The 13,969-nt window shown below is 43.5% G+C and overlaps 1 protein-coding gene across 4 annotated transcripts in view; it reads left to right on the forward strand.

Annotated features, from left to right (window-relative positions):
* The window catches only part of SLC23A2 (solute carrier family 23 member 2), a 275,407-nt gene that overhangs the window by 222,345 nt on the left and 39,093 nt on the right, over window positions 1-13,969 (forward strand). For all 4 annotated transcript variants that reach the window (XM_068274816.1, XM_068274819.1, XM_068274817.1 and 1 more), the window contains one exon: window positions 6,729-6,849. In XM_068274816.1, coding sequence (XP_068130917.1) covers window positions 6,729-6,849 — 121 coding nt within the window. The remainder of the gene's footprint in view (window positions 1-6,728; window positions 6,850-13,969) is intronic.

The raw sequence follows: 13,969 nt of genomic DNA on the forward strand, positions 1-13,969 counted from the left end.
ATACTGGGCACTATACTGGCTGTACTGGGGCACTATACTAGCTATACTGGGGCACTATACTAGCTATACTGGGGCACTATGCTAGCTATACTGGGGCACTATGCTAGCTATACTGGGGCACTATGCTAGCTATACTGGGGCACTATGCTAGCTATACTGGGGCACTATGCTAGCTATACTGGGGCACTATGCTAGCTATACTGGGGCACTATGCTAGCTATACTGGGGCACTATGCTAGCTATACTGGGGCACTATGCTAGCTATACTGGGGCACTATGCTAGCTATACTGGGGCACTATGCTAGCTATACTGGGGCACTATGCTAGCTATACTGGGGCACTATGCTAGCTGTACTGGGGCATACTATTCTAGCCATACTGGGCACTATACAAGCTATACTGGGGCACTATACTAGCCATACTGGGGCATACTATACTGGCTGTACTGGGGCACTATACTAGCTATATTGGGGCACTATACTAGCTATATTGGGGCACTATACTAGCTATACTGGGCACTATACTAGCCATACTGGGCGCTATACTAGCTATACTGGGGCATACTATACTGGCTGTACTGGGGAACTATACTAGCCATACTGGGGCATACTATACTGGCTGTACTGGGGCACTATACTAGCTATATTGGGGCACTATACTAGCTATACTGGGCACTATACTGGCTGTACTGGGGAGCTATACTAGCTATACTTGGGCATACTAGCTATACTGAGGCACTATACTACCTATACTGGGGCATACTAGCTATACTGGGGCACTACTTACCCATACTGGGCACTATACTAGTTATACTGGGCACTATATTAGCTTTACTGGGCACTATACTAGCTATACTGGGGTAACTGTACTAGCCATACTGGGGCAACTAAACTCCCTATACTGGGGCAACTATGCTAGCTATGCCCCCCCCCCCCCCCAGGTAACCCGCTGTGCGCACAACACTGTCCACTAGGACGCTACACCTCCGCCCCCCCCCCCCCCCCTCCGTGAAAGTTCTTACATTTTCAAGAGAAAAATATGTACGTTTCAGAGAGATGCAGAGATCAGCACTTGCTCTTCACACATAACACAGATTAACTTTGCTAATGCTTTGTTCCGATGCAGCTACAACGGACTCAAAGTGAAATAGAGCTTTTGGCTCTGATTTTTAACATGAAGAGTGTGAAATGTTTACACAGCTAGTAAATAATTCTAAGATATTATTTGTACATTATAGTTTTATAATACTTGTTTATTGATACTTATGATAATCGAAATTCAAGCTACAGATAGGATCAGTCTTGTGGGACCTGCAGAAATATATAGATGGCTGTAGCTACCCCCACCGGAGGGAGATGAGACCTGTTATTTCTGATATACCGGTATACTTTTCAAGTTAAATGCTCTGACTGTGTTAATGTTTTATAAGCGTCTCTTGGAAAACAGTACGGCAAATATTTAGATCGGCTCAATAATCCTGCATAAATGTTAATGCAAATAATACAGGATTTAATATTTAACTAAATGATAATGTTCATAATTCAGGATTAAGTGTGTTTTATGACAGTTGACATAGGATGGTTCCAGAGACAATGCGTTAGGAACTCTTCCTCCTACTTTGCATCTCCTAATTCTGTGTGTGTGTGTGTTCCTAAAGCAGTGTGTGCTCTTTACAGATTGTGTGTGTGTTTCTAATTCAGTGTGTTTGCGTTCCATAAAGTAGTGTGTGTGAGCTGCGGTGCGCGTGATCATGGGCGCGCCCCCGTGCTGTCCCCCGGTAGCCCTGGGATCCGTGAACGGGAACATGGTTCCCGATCACCGATCCGTGTCCCCAGCAGAAAAACTGAAGCGCTCTTACAAGAGGCTTCAGTCTTTCTGCACGTCAAATTTTCCGCATCATCCTTCTGCTTCCGCTTAGTGAGAAGCACGAGGAGAAAAAAAATGGTGACCATCTTGTGGCCAAATAGTAAAACTACATCAACATATTTTTTACATTACAATTTACACATAATAACATTAAAAAATAACTGTTTGTTTCCCACACCAAAATATTACCCAAATAAATGTTTTAATAGAAAAAAAAATTTCATAAAAAAAAGACAGATAAATAGTTACCTAAGGGTCTGAACTTTTTAAATATGCATTTGAAGGGGGTATACTACCAACATTTTTTTAAATTCTAAGCTTATAAATAGTGATGGACGCAAAACTGAAAAAATGCACCTTTATTTCCAAATAAAATATTGGCGCCATACATGGGGACAAAATTTAAATGGTGTCATAACCGAGACAAACGGGCAAATAAAATACAAAGGTTTTAATTATAGTAGCATGGATTATTTTAAAGCTATAATGGCCGAAAACTGAGAAATAATGAATTTTCCATTTTTTTTCCTTATTAACCACTTTGTCCTCCTTGACGTATAAAAACGTCAAGGAGGACAGGCGCGCTCCCGCGGCCGATCGTGCGCGTGCACGCACACTCCCGACCGCGGAGTCGGTAGCCACGGAATCAATGTATCGGGCTAGGGAGCCCGATCATTGATTCCTCTCCCCCGCTGAAAAAGCGACAGCTTCTCTCGGAAACTTCGCTCTTTCTGAAGCTGTGTCCCTCTAAGCGTACATTGTACGCTTAGAGTGACGTCATGTAAAAAAAATCGAGATTGCCATCTTGTGGCCAAAAAGTAAAACTACAAGTAAATACCCAAAAACATTACACTACACCAATATTTCCCCAAATAAAACACTTTTATATCCCACCCTCCCAAAAATGCCCACATAAAATGTTTAATAAAAAAAAACAAAAAAAACATTACTATAAAAAAAAAAAAACATAAATATTTACCTAAGGGTCTAAACTTTTTAAATATCTATGTAAAGATGAAATATTTCTCTCTTTTTTTTTTTTATAAGCTTGTAAATAGTGATGTATGCAAAACGGAAAAAATGCTCTTTTATTTCCAAATAAAATATTGTCGCGATACATTGTGATAGGGACATAATTTAAATGGTGAAATAACCGTGACTAATGGGCAATAACAATACGTGGGTTTTAATTATGGAGGCATGTATTATTTTAAAACTATAATGGCCGAAAACTGACAAATAATGAATTTTTTCATTTTTTTTCTTATTCTTCCTGTTAAAATGCATTTACAGTAAAGTGGCTCTTAGCAAAATGTACCCCCCAAAGAAAGCCTAATTGGTGGCGGAAAAAACAAGATATAGATCAGTTCATTGTGATAAGTAGTTATAAAGTTATAGGCTAATGAATGGGAGGTGAACATTGCTCGGATGCATAAGCTGAAAACGACTGAGATGTTAAGTGGTTAATCCTGTTAAAATGCATTTATAAAAAAAATAATTCTTAGCAAAATGTAGCACCCAAAGAAAGCCTAATTAGTGGCGGAAAAACAAGATGTAGATCAATAAATTGTGATAAGTAGTGATAAAGTTAGTAGCGAATGAATGGGAGGTGAAAATTGCTCTGATGCATAAGGTGAAAAATCCCCACGGGCTGAAATGGTTAAACTGTTGCGGCAGGAAAAATGCCCCTAATAACTTTTATTAAAGTGTTCTGAAAGTCAGCATTTTTACTTTGCTCTAAAAGATTCCTCACAGCTTGAAAGCTACTAACACACTATTTTAGCAGAACATCACTGAAATGGTTAAACAAAGTACTTTTTCCTGCTATTCAGCTTCAAATCCACATCCAGACGGAAGATAACAGTATCTTTGTTTGCATTCCAATGTTGATACATGTGTGTGTAAACACAGTGTAACAAGTGAAAAGGAGCTCTCTGTGAAGCGCTCTGTGCTTCAAGCACACAAACAGCTCAGAACAGCTAATTAGAAGATGTTAATATATAATAAAAAGCAGTTTGAATAAAATGCAATGGGGGGTTTCAGGCTACGATAAACTAGACTTTGGAAACTTGTAATTTGTAAACAGACAATATTACTTGTGCACAAAAGCAAATATGATAACTGTATGAGTAATAAAAAGTAGGAAAACACATTTTTATAAAATGTTATGTGTAAGTTTCAGATCACTTTGTCATTAAAATCTGAGGCAATGGCTATAAATGGTGTTTTGAACTTGGTGTCTAGTGCTTTGGTCCACCCACTGGTATCCGTTGGAGTAGCGTGTAGGGCGTAACACCACATATGGCGCAGTGAACCTTACTTGCGTCAGTAGATGACTGAGAGGAGACAGAGGGTTTTCTGCGGTGTTAAAATTATCACTCATGGGAATATACCTTAAGTCGTAGGCGAACAAGATCAGGCTCTGCGTTCCTCTACGATCGATCACATTTAGTAAGGCACATTGTTTGCGGACATAAGTGGGGACAAATCACTCTTAGACATAAATAAAACAAGGTGGAAGGTAGCAAAGATGAGACTCCAGCACTCTCAAGACTACAGCAGGGGACTGGACTCGACTCCTGGCATTGGACTGTGGCAAAGTAATTCCCATGAAAAAAGCGTGCACAGGCTATGTAGCAGCAGGCAAACTTGTGTGGAGGAACAGACTAACCAGCAAGCTCATGGTGACCCAGAATTCATTGGAGTGTGTAAGGGACTACAATGGTCCTAAAAGCCCCCTTACTAGGATGTTAAGAAAAACAAAAAAATTGCTTTCCTAAAACAGAAAGAATTTGCGATAATTCAGGTTGGAGTGAGCTCGAGATGTCTCCCAGAGCACCACTGCTGAATATATGCAAATTAACCATTGTACCCTTAGAAGCTAAACACACCTCCAGAACCGCTGGAATGCAATGATGTGTCAGCTTGTTAAATTGTACAGAGCCATAATAATCCAACATGCATACAGACTGTTTCAGACTACATAGAGCCAAATTAATCCATGCCATGCACTGATGAGGATCAAACAATCCGAAACAGTCTGTATGCATGTTGGATTATTATGGCTCTGTACAATTTAACAAGCTGACACATCATTGCATTCCAGCGGTTCTGGAGGTGTGTTTAGCTTCTAAGGGTACAATGGTTAATTTGCATATATTCAGCAGTGGTGCTCTGGGAGACATCTCGAGCTCACTCCAACCTGAATTATCGCAAATTCTTTCTGTTTTAGGAAAGCAATTTTTTGTTTTTTTTTCTTTTTGTGTGGAGGAGAGAGATGAGATAGAGCCAGCACTGCAATTCGGGTTATTTATTCAGTCAATAAAAACAGAAGCACTTACAGTCAGCAAGGTCGAATGCAGAGCGGAAAGGTGGGTGCCAGGTCTATGTCCCCCTGCGGACGTCCGTTTCGCGCCGCTGGCGCTTGTTCACCAGCGGCGCGAAACGGACGTCCGCAGAGGGACATAGACCTGGCACCCACCTTTCCGCTCTGCATCCGACCTTGCTGACTGTAAGTGCTTCTGTTTTTATTGACTGAATAAATAACCCGAATTGCAGTGCTGGCTCTATCTCATCTCTCTCCTCCACATAAATAAAACAAGGACTCGACATGTTTTGCCCAACAAAAGGCTTTATCAGGAGTGTAAATCAAATAAACAGTGCATGGTGTAAAACAAAATAAAAAAAATTCCAGAACTGACTTCGCTATTTTGCTGACATTTTGTTATATGTTTGGTGGGGGATTTTTTTTTATTACTCCATGCACTGTTTATTTGATTTGTACACCTGACGAAATATGTAGAGTCCTTGTTTTATGTATGTGTAACTGCATTATTAGGGACATTTTTCCTGCCTGTTCAACAGTTCAAATTACATTATTTATGACCCTGATGCTTAAAGTGAACCAGAGACGAATCACCCTCATGTATTTTACCATATATATCAGTGGGAACATTAGAGAAAACACCTGCCCTGCTCTCTGCTTCATCCTTCTCTGCTCAGTCTGCTTGTTATCAGCCCTGATAAAATCCCCAACTGCCCATTCAGTCTGGCTTTGCTCAGGAATCATTATAGCTGAGTTTGTCTTTTCTGATGTCTTTTCAAGCCCAAGCCTTCCCCCTTCTGGCTCTGCTATAATGACTAAGCTATAATGATTCCTGAGCAAATCCAGACTGAATGCTCAGTCGAGGATTTTATCAGGGCTGATAACAAGCAAGACTGAGCAGAGAAGGATGAAGCAGAGAGCAGGGTAGGTGTTTTCTCTAATGTTCCCACTGATATACTGTATATGGTAAAATACATGAGTGCTTCGTCTCTGGTTCACTTTAGAGGAACTGTAATTCCACATATAGTGGAATGTAGTTAATTATTCAGGCTATCCACTGTTACATTATCTGGTTTCAGCATCACAATGCCTCTCTACATGTTGCTGTATATTTGTATTTAACTCCACCCTCCCAGTGATGCTTAGCAATGATGTCACATAGCCGCCTCCTCCCAGTGTCTTCAGGGAGACCAGGTGGTGTTTCTGCTCACAAAAAAAACCCACATTCCATAGTGATGCACATTGCCAGCAGTAAAATTGCCGCCACCTGTGATAAATTGAAGAATGAATCGGGATGAGGAAAGATTTTTCAATGGGCAAACATTATATAATTTATACTTGAATATTGTATAAAATAAGTTCTTATTAAATAAAGTTCCCATTTGACAGTGGTATTCTTTTATAGCAATGCTTTGTAAGTAGTTATGGCTTTTATTAAGATGTTCTATAGCTTGTTTTCTATCTATTTCAGCGTTTCCTGTGTCTGTGTGTTATTCTCTGGCTAAGGCACTCATGTCTTCTGTTTTTCTCCCATTAGTACCATCTTCCTGGTCCTGCTCTTCTCTCAATACGCCAGAAATGTGAAACTACCACTTCCCATCTACAAGTCTAAGAAAGGATGGACTGCATATAAATTTCAGCTCTTCAAAATGTTCCCAGTAAGTATAATACTCTAAGCAGGATATGACTGGTTATTTGGCAATATCAGACCCAGTGTTCTCCCCAGAAATTTTTTCCAGCCGGGTGGCATGAAAACTTAGCCGGGTGGGGCAAGATCAGAGAATACAGGGCTGGCGCTTTTCTGCACAACTCTGATTACAGCAGAGGAGGAAGTGAGCCGATGACAGCCGGGTGGTCACCAAAACTAGCCGGGTGGGGCACCCGGCTAAAAGAGCCTGGGGAGAACACTGAGACCCCATGAAGAACATTTGTTAATAACTTCCTGACACCTAAAATTTGTCAGCTGCATATATACACATGAAACAATAACCGTCCAGTATGTCTTCGGGTAGGATGGCCACCTATACAATGTCTGTGCAGGAATCCCCAAATGTCTTAGATGGGCTCAAGACGAGACACATAACATACATATTGTGCTTTTCTCCTGGCGGACTCAAATCGTTTCAGGGCTGCAGCCACTTAGGATGTGCTAAATCGGCTGACTGGTATCATTAGGGAGCATTGCCTAAAGACTCCTTAGGCAAGGGACACACTTGTCTTTCAGTTTTTTGCACATGTTTTTCTGCATGAGTTTTCTGCATACCAAGTGTGTTTCTATGCAGGAAACCGCGTGCGTTTTTTCACAGCAGCTAATGTAATTGATAGGGAAAACTGGCAAAAATGTGCAGAATTATCCTGCAGGATGTCAGGTTTTTTTTTTTCTGCGCGCAAAAAACGCATCAAGTGTGAACTACCCCATTGATTAACATTAGTTCTCAGTTTTTCTGTGCAGAAAATGCACATGAAACAGTCAAGTGTGTTCCCTGCATTACTGGTTTAGGTACTGGCTTAAGCTGGGATTTGAACCCTGGTCAAAGGCTCAATACCTGCATCAAAGGCAACAACCTATCCAGCTGACCCAGAAAAAAAGCATTTGTGGGAGTTGGATGTTCTGTATGAAGTATTTTACCATAAAACAGCAGTATAATCAGGAATCAGGAATTCTTTTTCGCCAAGCATGACTGGGTCATGCCCGGAATTGGGTTTGGCACAGTACATAATAGCTCAGAGAACAACGATAGGTAGTATAGAACAGCAAGAACAGAAAGTTAACACTTAAACACTATACACTATACAAAGAGGACAAGCAGTTACATCTACATTGTAATACATTTGCGTTACCTAAAAGGCCAGCGGTTTCACATTGCTCGTAACGGTTTCAAAAGTCATAGACTGGCCAATTAACAATTAGTTTTTGTTTGCTGATGGGAGTATGTGAAGGGAATTAAGGAGGCTGACGGCCGAGGGGAAGAAAGAGTTACTGTGTCTGGCAGTCCTTGTGGAGATGGCCCGAAGCCTCCGTCCCAGTGGGAGCTGACAGAAGTAGCGGTGGCCCGTGTGAGAGCAATCATTAGCGATCCTCAGCGCCCTCGCTCTCAGCCTTCTCTTGTGTAGGAGGTCGAGTGCAGGGAGAGGTCTTCCAATGACCCTCTCCGCTGCCCTGATGACCCTCTGAAGTGTGAGCCTGTCTCTGGCGGTGGAGCCGGAGTACCAGACCAGGATGGAAGAGCAGAGAATCGATTCAATGGTGGCAGAGTAGAAATGTCTGTGTCTTCCACACACCCCCCCCCCCCCCCCCCCCAACTCCACTTCCCACCCATAGCAACAATAAGTTATTGTCAACAAGCAGGAACCTGTGTTCTGTAACTGAGCTTACAGTTCCCTTAGCCATCTAAACAAGCACGTCGTACAAGCATGCTTAATCCAAACCATTAAAACTAAAGGTGAGTACACGCGCACTACCGGCGGCAACGCCGGGTCCGCCGGGCGGTCTTTTAGCCGACAGTAGCGCGTGTGTACCCACTGTCGGCTGACTGTCCGCACCAGGCCAGTGTTGATGTTTTTCCCAGGACTTTAAAAAATTCAGTTTTTCTTCCAAAGTGCAAGCCAATTAGATATTGGCCCCCAATGTTTGGATTCAGCACCAATGGTAAAAACAATGGAAGGAGATTATTGGTTGGTGCTTAAAATTAGGTGTAGTTGTCATTTTAAGAGTGTTAGCCAGTTAGTGTTAGGTATGGATAAGGGAATTGCTGTTTACAAAGGGTTTATGTTGTTGTGAGGTTGGGTTTAGGTGCCAGGAAGAGGTTTATCGTGGAAGAAGGGATAGTGTTAGGCATAGATAAAGGTCTAGGTTACGCCTACCCAATCAGGGAGAAGTACCAAAATGAGTCAATATAGTAAAGTATTGGTAAGCGCTTTCTACCAAAACTTATCTGTTTTATCCAGCACCCTACTCAACATGCACCTCAACTGCACATTATTCCACATGCGTGGTGGGCCAACAGAGATCACTCCAAAAGGGCAGTGTATAACATTCTCTGATATCTCAAAGACCCGCAAACTATTGGATGGCCTTCGCAGTGTTCATAAGTTCCCCATTATGAGAATGCTGAACAGTAATGGTGTTAATGGCAGAGGCGCAAGAAGCAAACCACCACTTTCCAAAAATAACATTTCTGCTTGTCTACAGTTTGCTAAAGATCACTTGAATAATGTAGAATCAATCCTACTGGTTGAGTAATGCGTTATGTTTGGCAAATGGCATATGCTGCATTCGGGTATAGGAACCATGACCTAGCTCTGGATAGTGTAATGGTTAATGGCTTTGCCTCTGACACAGGAGACATGGGTTCGAATCTCGGCTCTGCCTGTTCTGTAAGCCAGCACTGGGTAGGAGACCTTGGGCAAGTCTCCCTAACACTGCTACTGCCTATAGGGCGCGTCCTAGTGGCTGCAGCTCTGGCGCTTTGAGTCCACTAGGAGAAAAGCGCGATATTAATGTTCTGTTTCTGTGTCAGCTCTGGAACATGGTGGCAGTATTATGGTTTTAGCCCGTTTTGCTGCTTCTGAACCAGCATAGTTTGCTATTATTGATGGAACAATTCCTAGTTAGCTAGCACTAGGCTAGTTTGTTTAGGTGCCCCAACCCCCGATCACCCCCTGATTCCTGATTCCCCCGATAGAACTGCTATATACATTACCCAGCCTCTATCCAGCGATCGTGCAGTCTCCCCGCACAGCTCCACTCTTCTCTATGGGGAGGATCGTACATGACGTCACAAACGTCATGACATCAGGCGCAGTCCCGATCCTCCCCATAGAGAAGAGTGGAGCTGTGCGGGAAGGCTGTGTGATCGCTGGATAGAGGCTGGGTAATGTGTATAGCAGCTCTATCGGGGGGAATCAGGGGGTGATCGGGGGTTGGGGCACCTAAACAAGCTAGCCTAGTGCTAACTTGTAATAAAGTCACTAAACCTATTAGATTGATATTACACTGGGAGACACATGATGCCATCAGAACCTCTTGAGCGGCATGCCCGGTAGTGTCTGTCATACCGCTCAAGAGGTTAAACCCGGGTTTAAATTCATTGGTTCGTTTTCAAGCTGCATATATTTGCATAATAATTTGTATAAACTTAGAAGAATTTGCATCTCTTTGATCATCAGTCTCTTGAAGTCTTAAAGTGGACCTGACCTCTTCCACAGGGCAGTGTATGCATTCAGAGAGTTTAGCCTGTCTAATCCCTCCCATCTGTGACTAAACACAAGTTGTAATTTGATCTCGTAGCTGTGTCAGCTGACTGCCACGGCAGAGAGCTCATTTGTAAATACAGAATTCTAACAATCTGTCTGCTTCCACAAAAGCAGGAAGTAGACAATGCAGATGTATTGCAGGATTTGTGTTAGCTGTAACAAAGTAATGGTTTCCTTTAAAGGTTATTATGCTGCTGTTTATCTTTTAGAGATCTGAGTTCAGGTCCGCTTTAACCTCCTTAGCGGTATGCCCGATACTGTGTCAGGCATACCGCTCTGTGGCCCCAGGAGTCCCGCATAAATAAATGTGCCAAATGGCTGTAAATCCTCTAGCTAGCACTAGGCTAGCTAGTAAGAGTGTTCGGCACCCCTGGATCCCCGCGATCCCCCCGTTTATACATTACCCCCCCTGGATCCAGCGATCGCGCAGCCTCCCGGCACAGCTCCGGTCTCACTATGGGGAGGATCGGGTTTGCGCATGACGTCATCTGCGATCCTCCCCATAGTGAAGACGGGAGCTGTCTGGGGATTCTGCGCCGATTGCTGGATCCAGGCTGGGTAATGTATAAACGGGGGAGCGGAGGGTGCCGGAGACTTCTTCTAGCTAGCCTAGTGCTAGCTACAGGGTTTATGGCCATTTAGCACATTTATTTAAAAATCGGGCAAAAAGTAACAAATCCTCCTGAGCGGTGTAACACTCAGGTTAAGGCCCCGTTCACACTTGCGGTTTTGTCAAAACCGCACCGGATGTCCGGACCGCACCGGAGCCGGACCGGACCTGATCCGCACGGTTCCTATCCGGATCCGGTCCGTTTGCATCCGGTTTCCGTGCGGTGTGAACACGGTTGCGGTCCGGATCCGGTTTCTTAAGGAGATACCATCCTGTAAATACCTGGGGTCTGGGAGGTCAGCAGAAGGGTCTGGGGTCATTGTTGGAGACAGGTGGACGTGTGGAGACCATCCGTGGATACAGAGACTGCAGTTGGGACCATGGATCCAGGCATTTTTTACTCGTAAAACTGGGAATTCTCTCCTTCCTGTTGTTCGCCTCCTCGTTATCAGACATCAGACATGTTGCTGCCAAAACGAGCTCCAGCATGAAATCGCTGCTGCCCCACTCTTTGAACGCTGGGCCCATGTGGTCCCCATCCAAAATGCATAGGAAGTGGGGTAGAACGTCCGGTTTTTGTAGCCAGTGTGTTGTGCGCTCTCCGGCTCTCATTGCTTTGTATTGGCCGGATGGTGCAGTCCGGCTCCGCTCCGGATACGGCTGCCGGAGGAGCCGGACCAAAAAATAGCGCATGTTGGAACGGACGCCGGATCCGGTCCGGATCCGGTCCGGCTCCGGTCCGGCAGAACGGACGCATGTGAACGGACGCATAGGCTTTCATTGCTATTGCCGTGCGTCCGTTCCGTCCGTTCTGCAAGCGGTCCGGCTCCGGCACGGCGATTCCGGACGGCCACCGCTAATGTGAACCGGGCCTAAGTTGCCGTTTTTGCTGACATAAGAGACGCCCACCAGCTGCTGTGTGCAAAGATTCACATTCTTTTGCCACAAATAACTGTGACTCATTTTATGCAATAAATGAGCAAGTTACATGTTTTTATTCATTTGTTTAACTGGGTTTCCATAATCTAGTTTGGCCTTGTGTAACAAACACATCATGATTTAGGTCCTATTCGTCCTTAAATATTTAACATTTTGAAGGTTATGAAATGAAATCCTTAAAGGCATTATTGTAACTAACAAAAATCTTATGACTGAAAGCGAGTGACTGTTACAGCTTTGACATCAAATTATCCTGTCCAGATGAGAATTAATTGCAAGTAACAGTAATCTGTAGAACCTGGTGTATAATTATATATATCGTTCTATAATCCGTAGTGATGTTCATGTCTAGAAGAACTCATGGAGAAGCATGTGATTTGTTTGATCAGCTGATTCATTTGCAGAGTCTGATTGCTGTGATCACATCCTGCTTTTAGCACATTGTATTTGAATATGGAACAGAGGCGCCAGCAGGATAAAAATTCATTAAACCTTTAAAAGTGCTTGGAGGAAGTGCTGGGCTCGCCTCCCAAAAGCAAACAAGAAATCCTGTTTTATATAAATCAGTACTGAGGCGCTAAATCCGTCACTACAGATCTCCTGTTGTCCCCATTTTTGCCTGATGAAGCTGGGATCTTAACATACTACACCATATTGGGCTCTCGGTTTTCTCTTTTACTTGCTTTTAGCACCTGATCTTGACTAGCAAATTAGAATCTTGCATATCTATCACATGACCTAACAGATCACATGCTTCTCTGACAAAACCTTGACTAATGATCAGTATTCAGCTGTTACATTTTCTGCAGCATTTTACAGCATATAATGCAGAAATCAGATTAAAAACTGTCCCTCAATGGGGCTGAAAAGTTAATGTTGCTACCATAGTGACAATCTGATGCCTTCCTACCGCAGTCTATGGTGAGTACTCAACTAGTATAATAATCCGAACATTTATATAGCGCTTTTCTCCTGTTGGACTCAAAGCGCTCAAGAGCTGCAGCCACTAAGGGGCCACTCTGCAGTGCTGGGTCTTGCCCAAGAACTTCTTACTGAATAGTTACTGACTCTTTGAACCCTGGTCTCCCATGTCAAAGGCAGAGCCCTTAAAGAGACTCTGAAGTCTAATTTTTTTACCTGCTTTTCTTATATAATTCTCTTCAGCATGATTGCCCGAGTAGAATCGCCACATCCCCGCAGCAGATGACTGATTTATTAGAGAGATAGCCCTGCAAAACTCCCGGGCTCGCATGGCTTTACTTCCTTGAAGAAGCAGAGCTTCGAGCTGTAGCTCTGCCTCCTCCGCAATCAATCCTCTGCTGATTGCCACCTCTTCCCACCCCTCTCAGTCTTCTTTCACTGAGAGGGGCGGGGAGGAGACAGAGATTGATTACAGAAAGGCAGAGCTACAGCTCAAAGCTCTGCCTCTCCAGGGCAGCACGATCTGCAAAGTCATGGAACTTTGCGGGTCGCTGTCTTTGTAATAAATCTGTCATCCGCCGTGGGGAAGTGGCGATTATACCAGGGAAATCATGCTGAAGAGGATTATATAATAAAAATAGGTCAAAAATTAGACTTCAAAGTCTCTTTACACTATCCAGCCACAGCGTGTGTTCGGGGTGTGCAAGGAAACCAACAAACATAGTGAGCACACACATACACCAGACTCCATAAAGACTGTGTCCTGGCTAAGATTTTGTTAGCTTGCTAGTTAGAGCTTCTTTTTATTGACTAAAATCATGAAGGAAGCCCGAGGCCAGCTATCCACACACATCTGTAGCTTTACCAGCATTTCCCACTGTGTTGTTGGTAAGAGACTGTAGTTTTATGCCCCTGGGGAATAATTACATTATAAAATGAAATAGAGATGAACGTGTGTATTGGGGTTGGCACGTGGCGGCTGCATCTGCCGGATCACTCCAGTCCCCATGACGGCTTTTACAAGACAGAGCAGTGCCAGTGTACACTGTGCC

This window comes from Hyperolius riggenbachi, chromosome 3 (genome assembly GCF_040937935.1).
Source record: "Hyperolius riggenbachi isolate aHypRig1 chromosome 3, aHypRig1.pri, whole genome shotgun sequence".
Lineage (NCBI taxonomy): Eukaryota > Metazoa > Chordata > Amphibia > Anura > Hyperoliidae > Hyperolius > Hyperolius riggenbachi.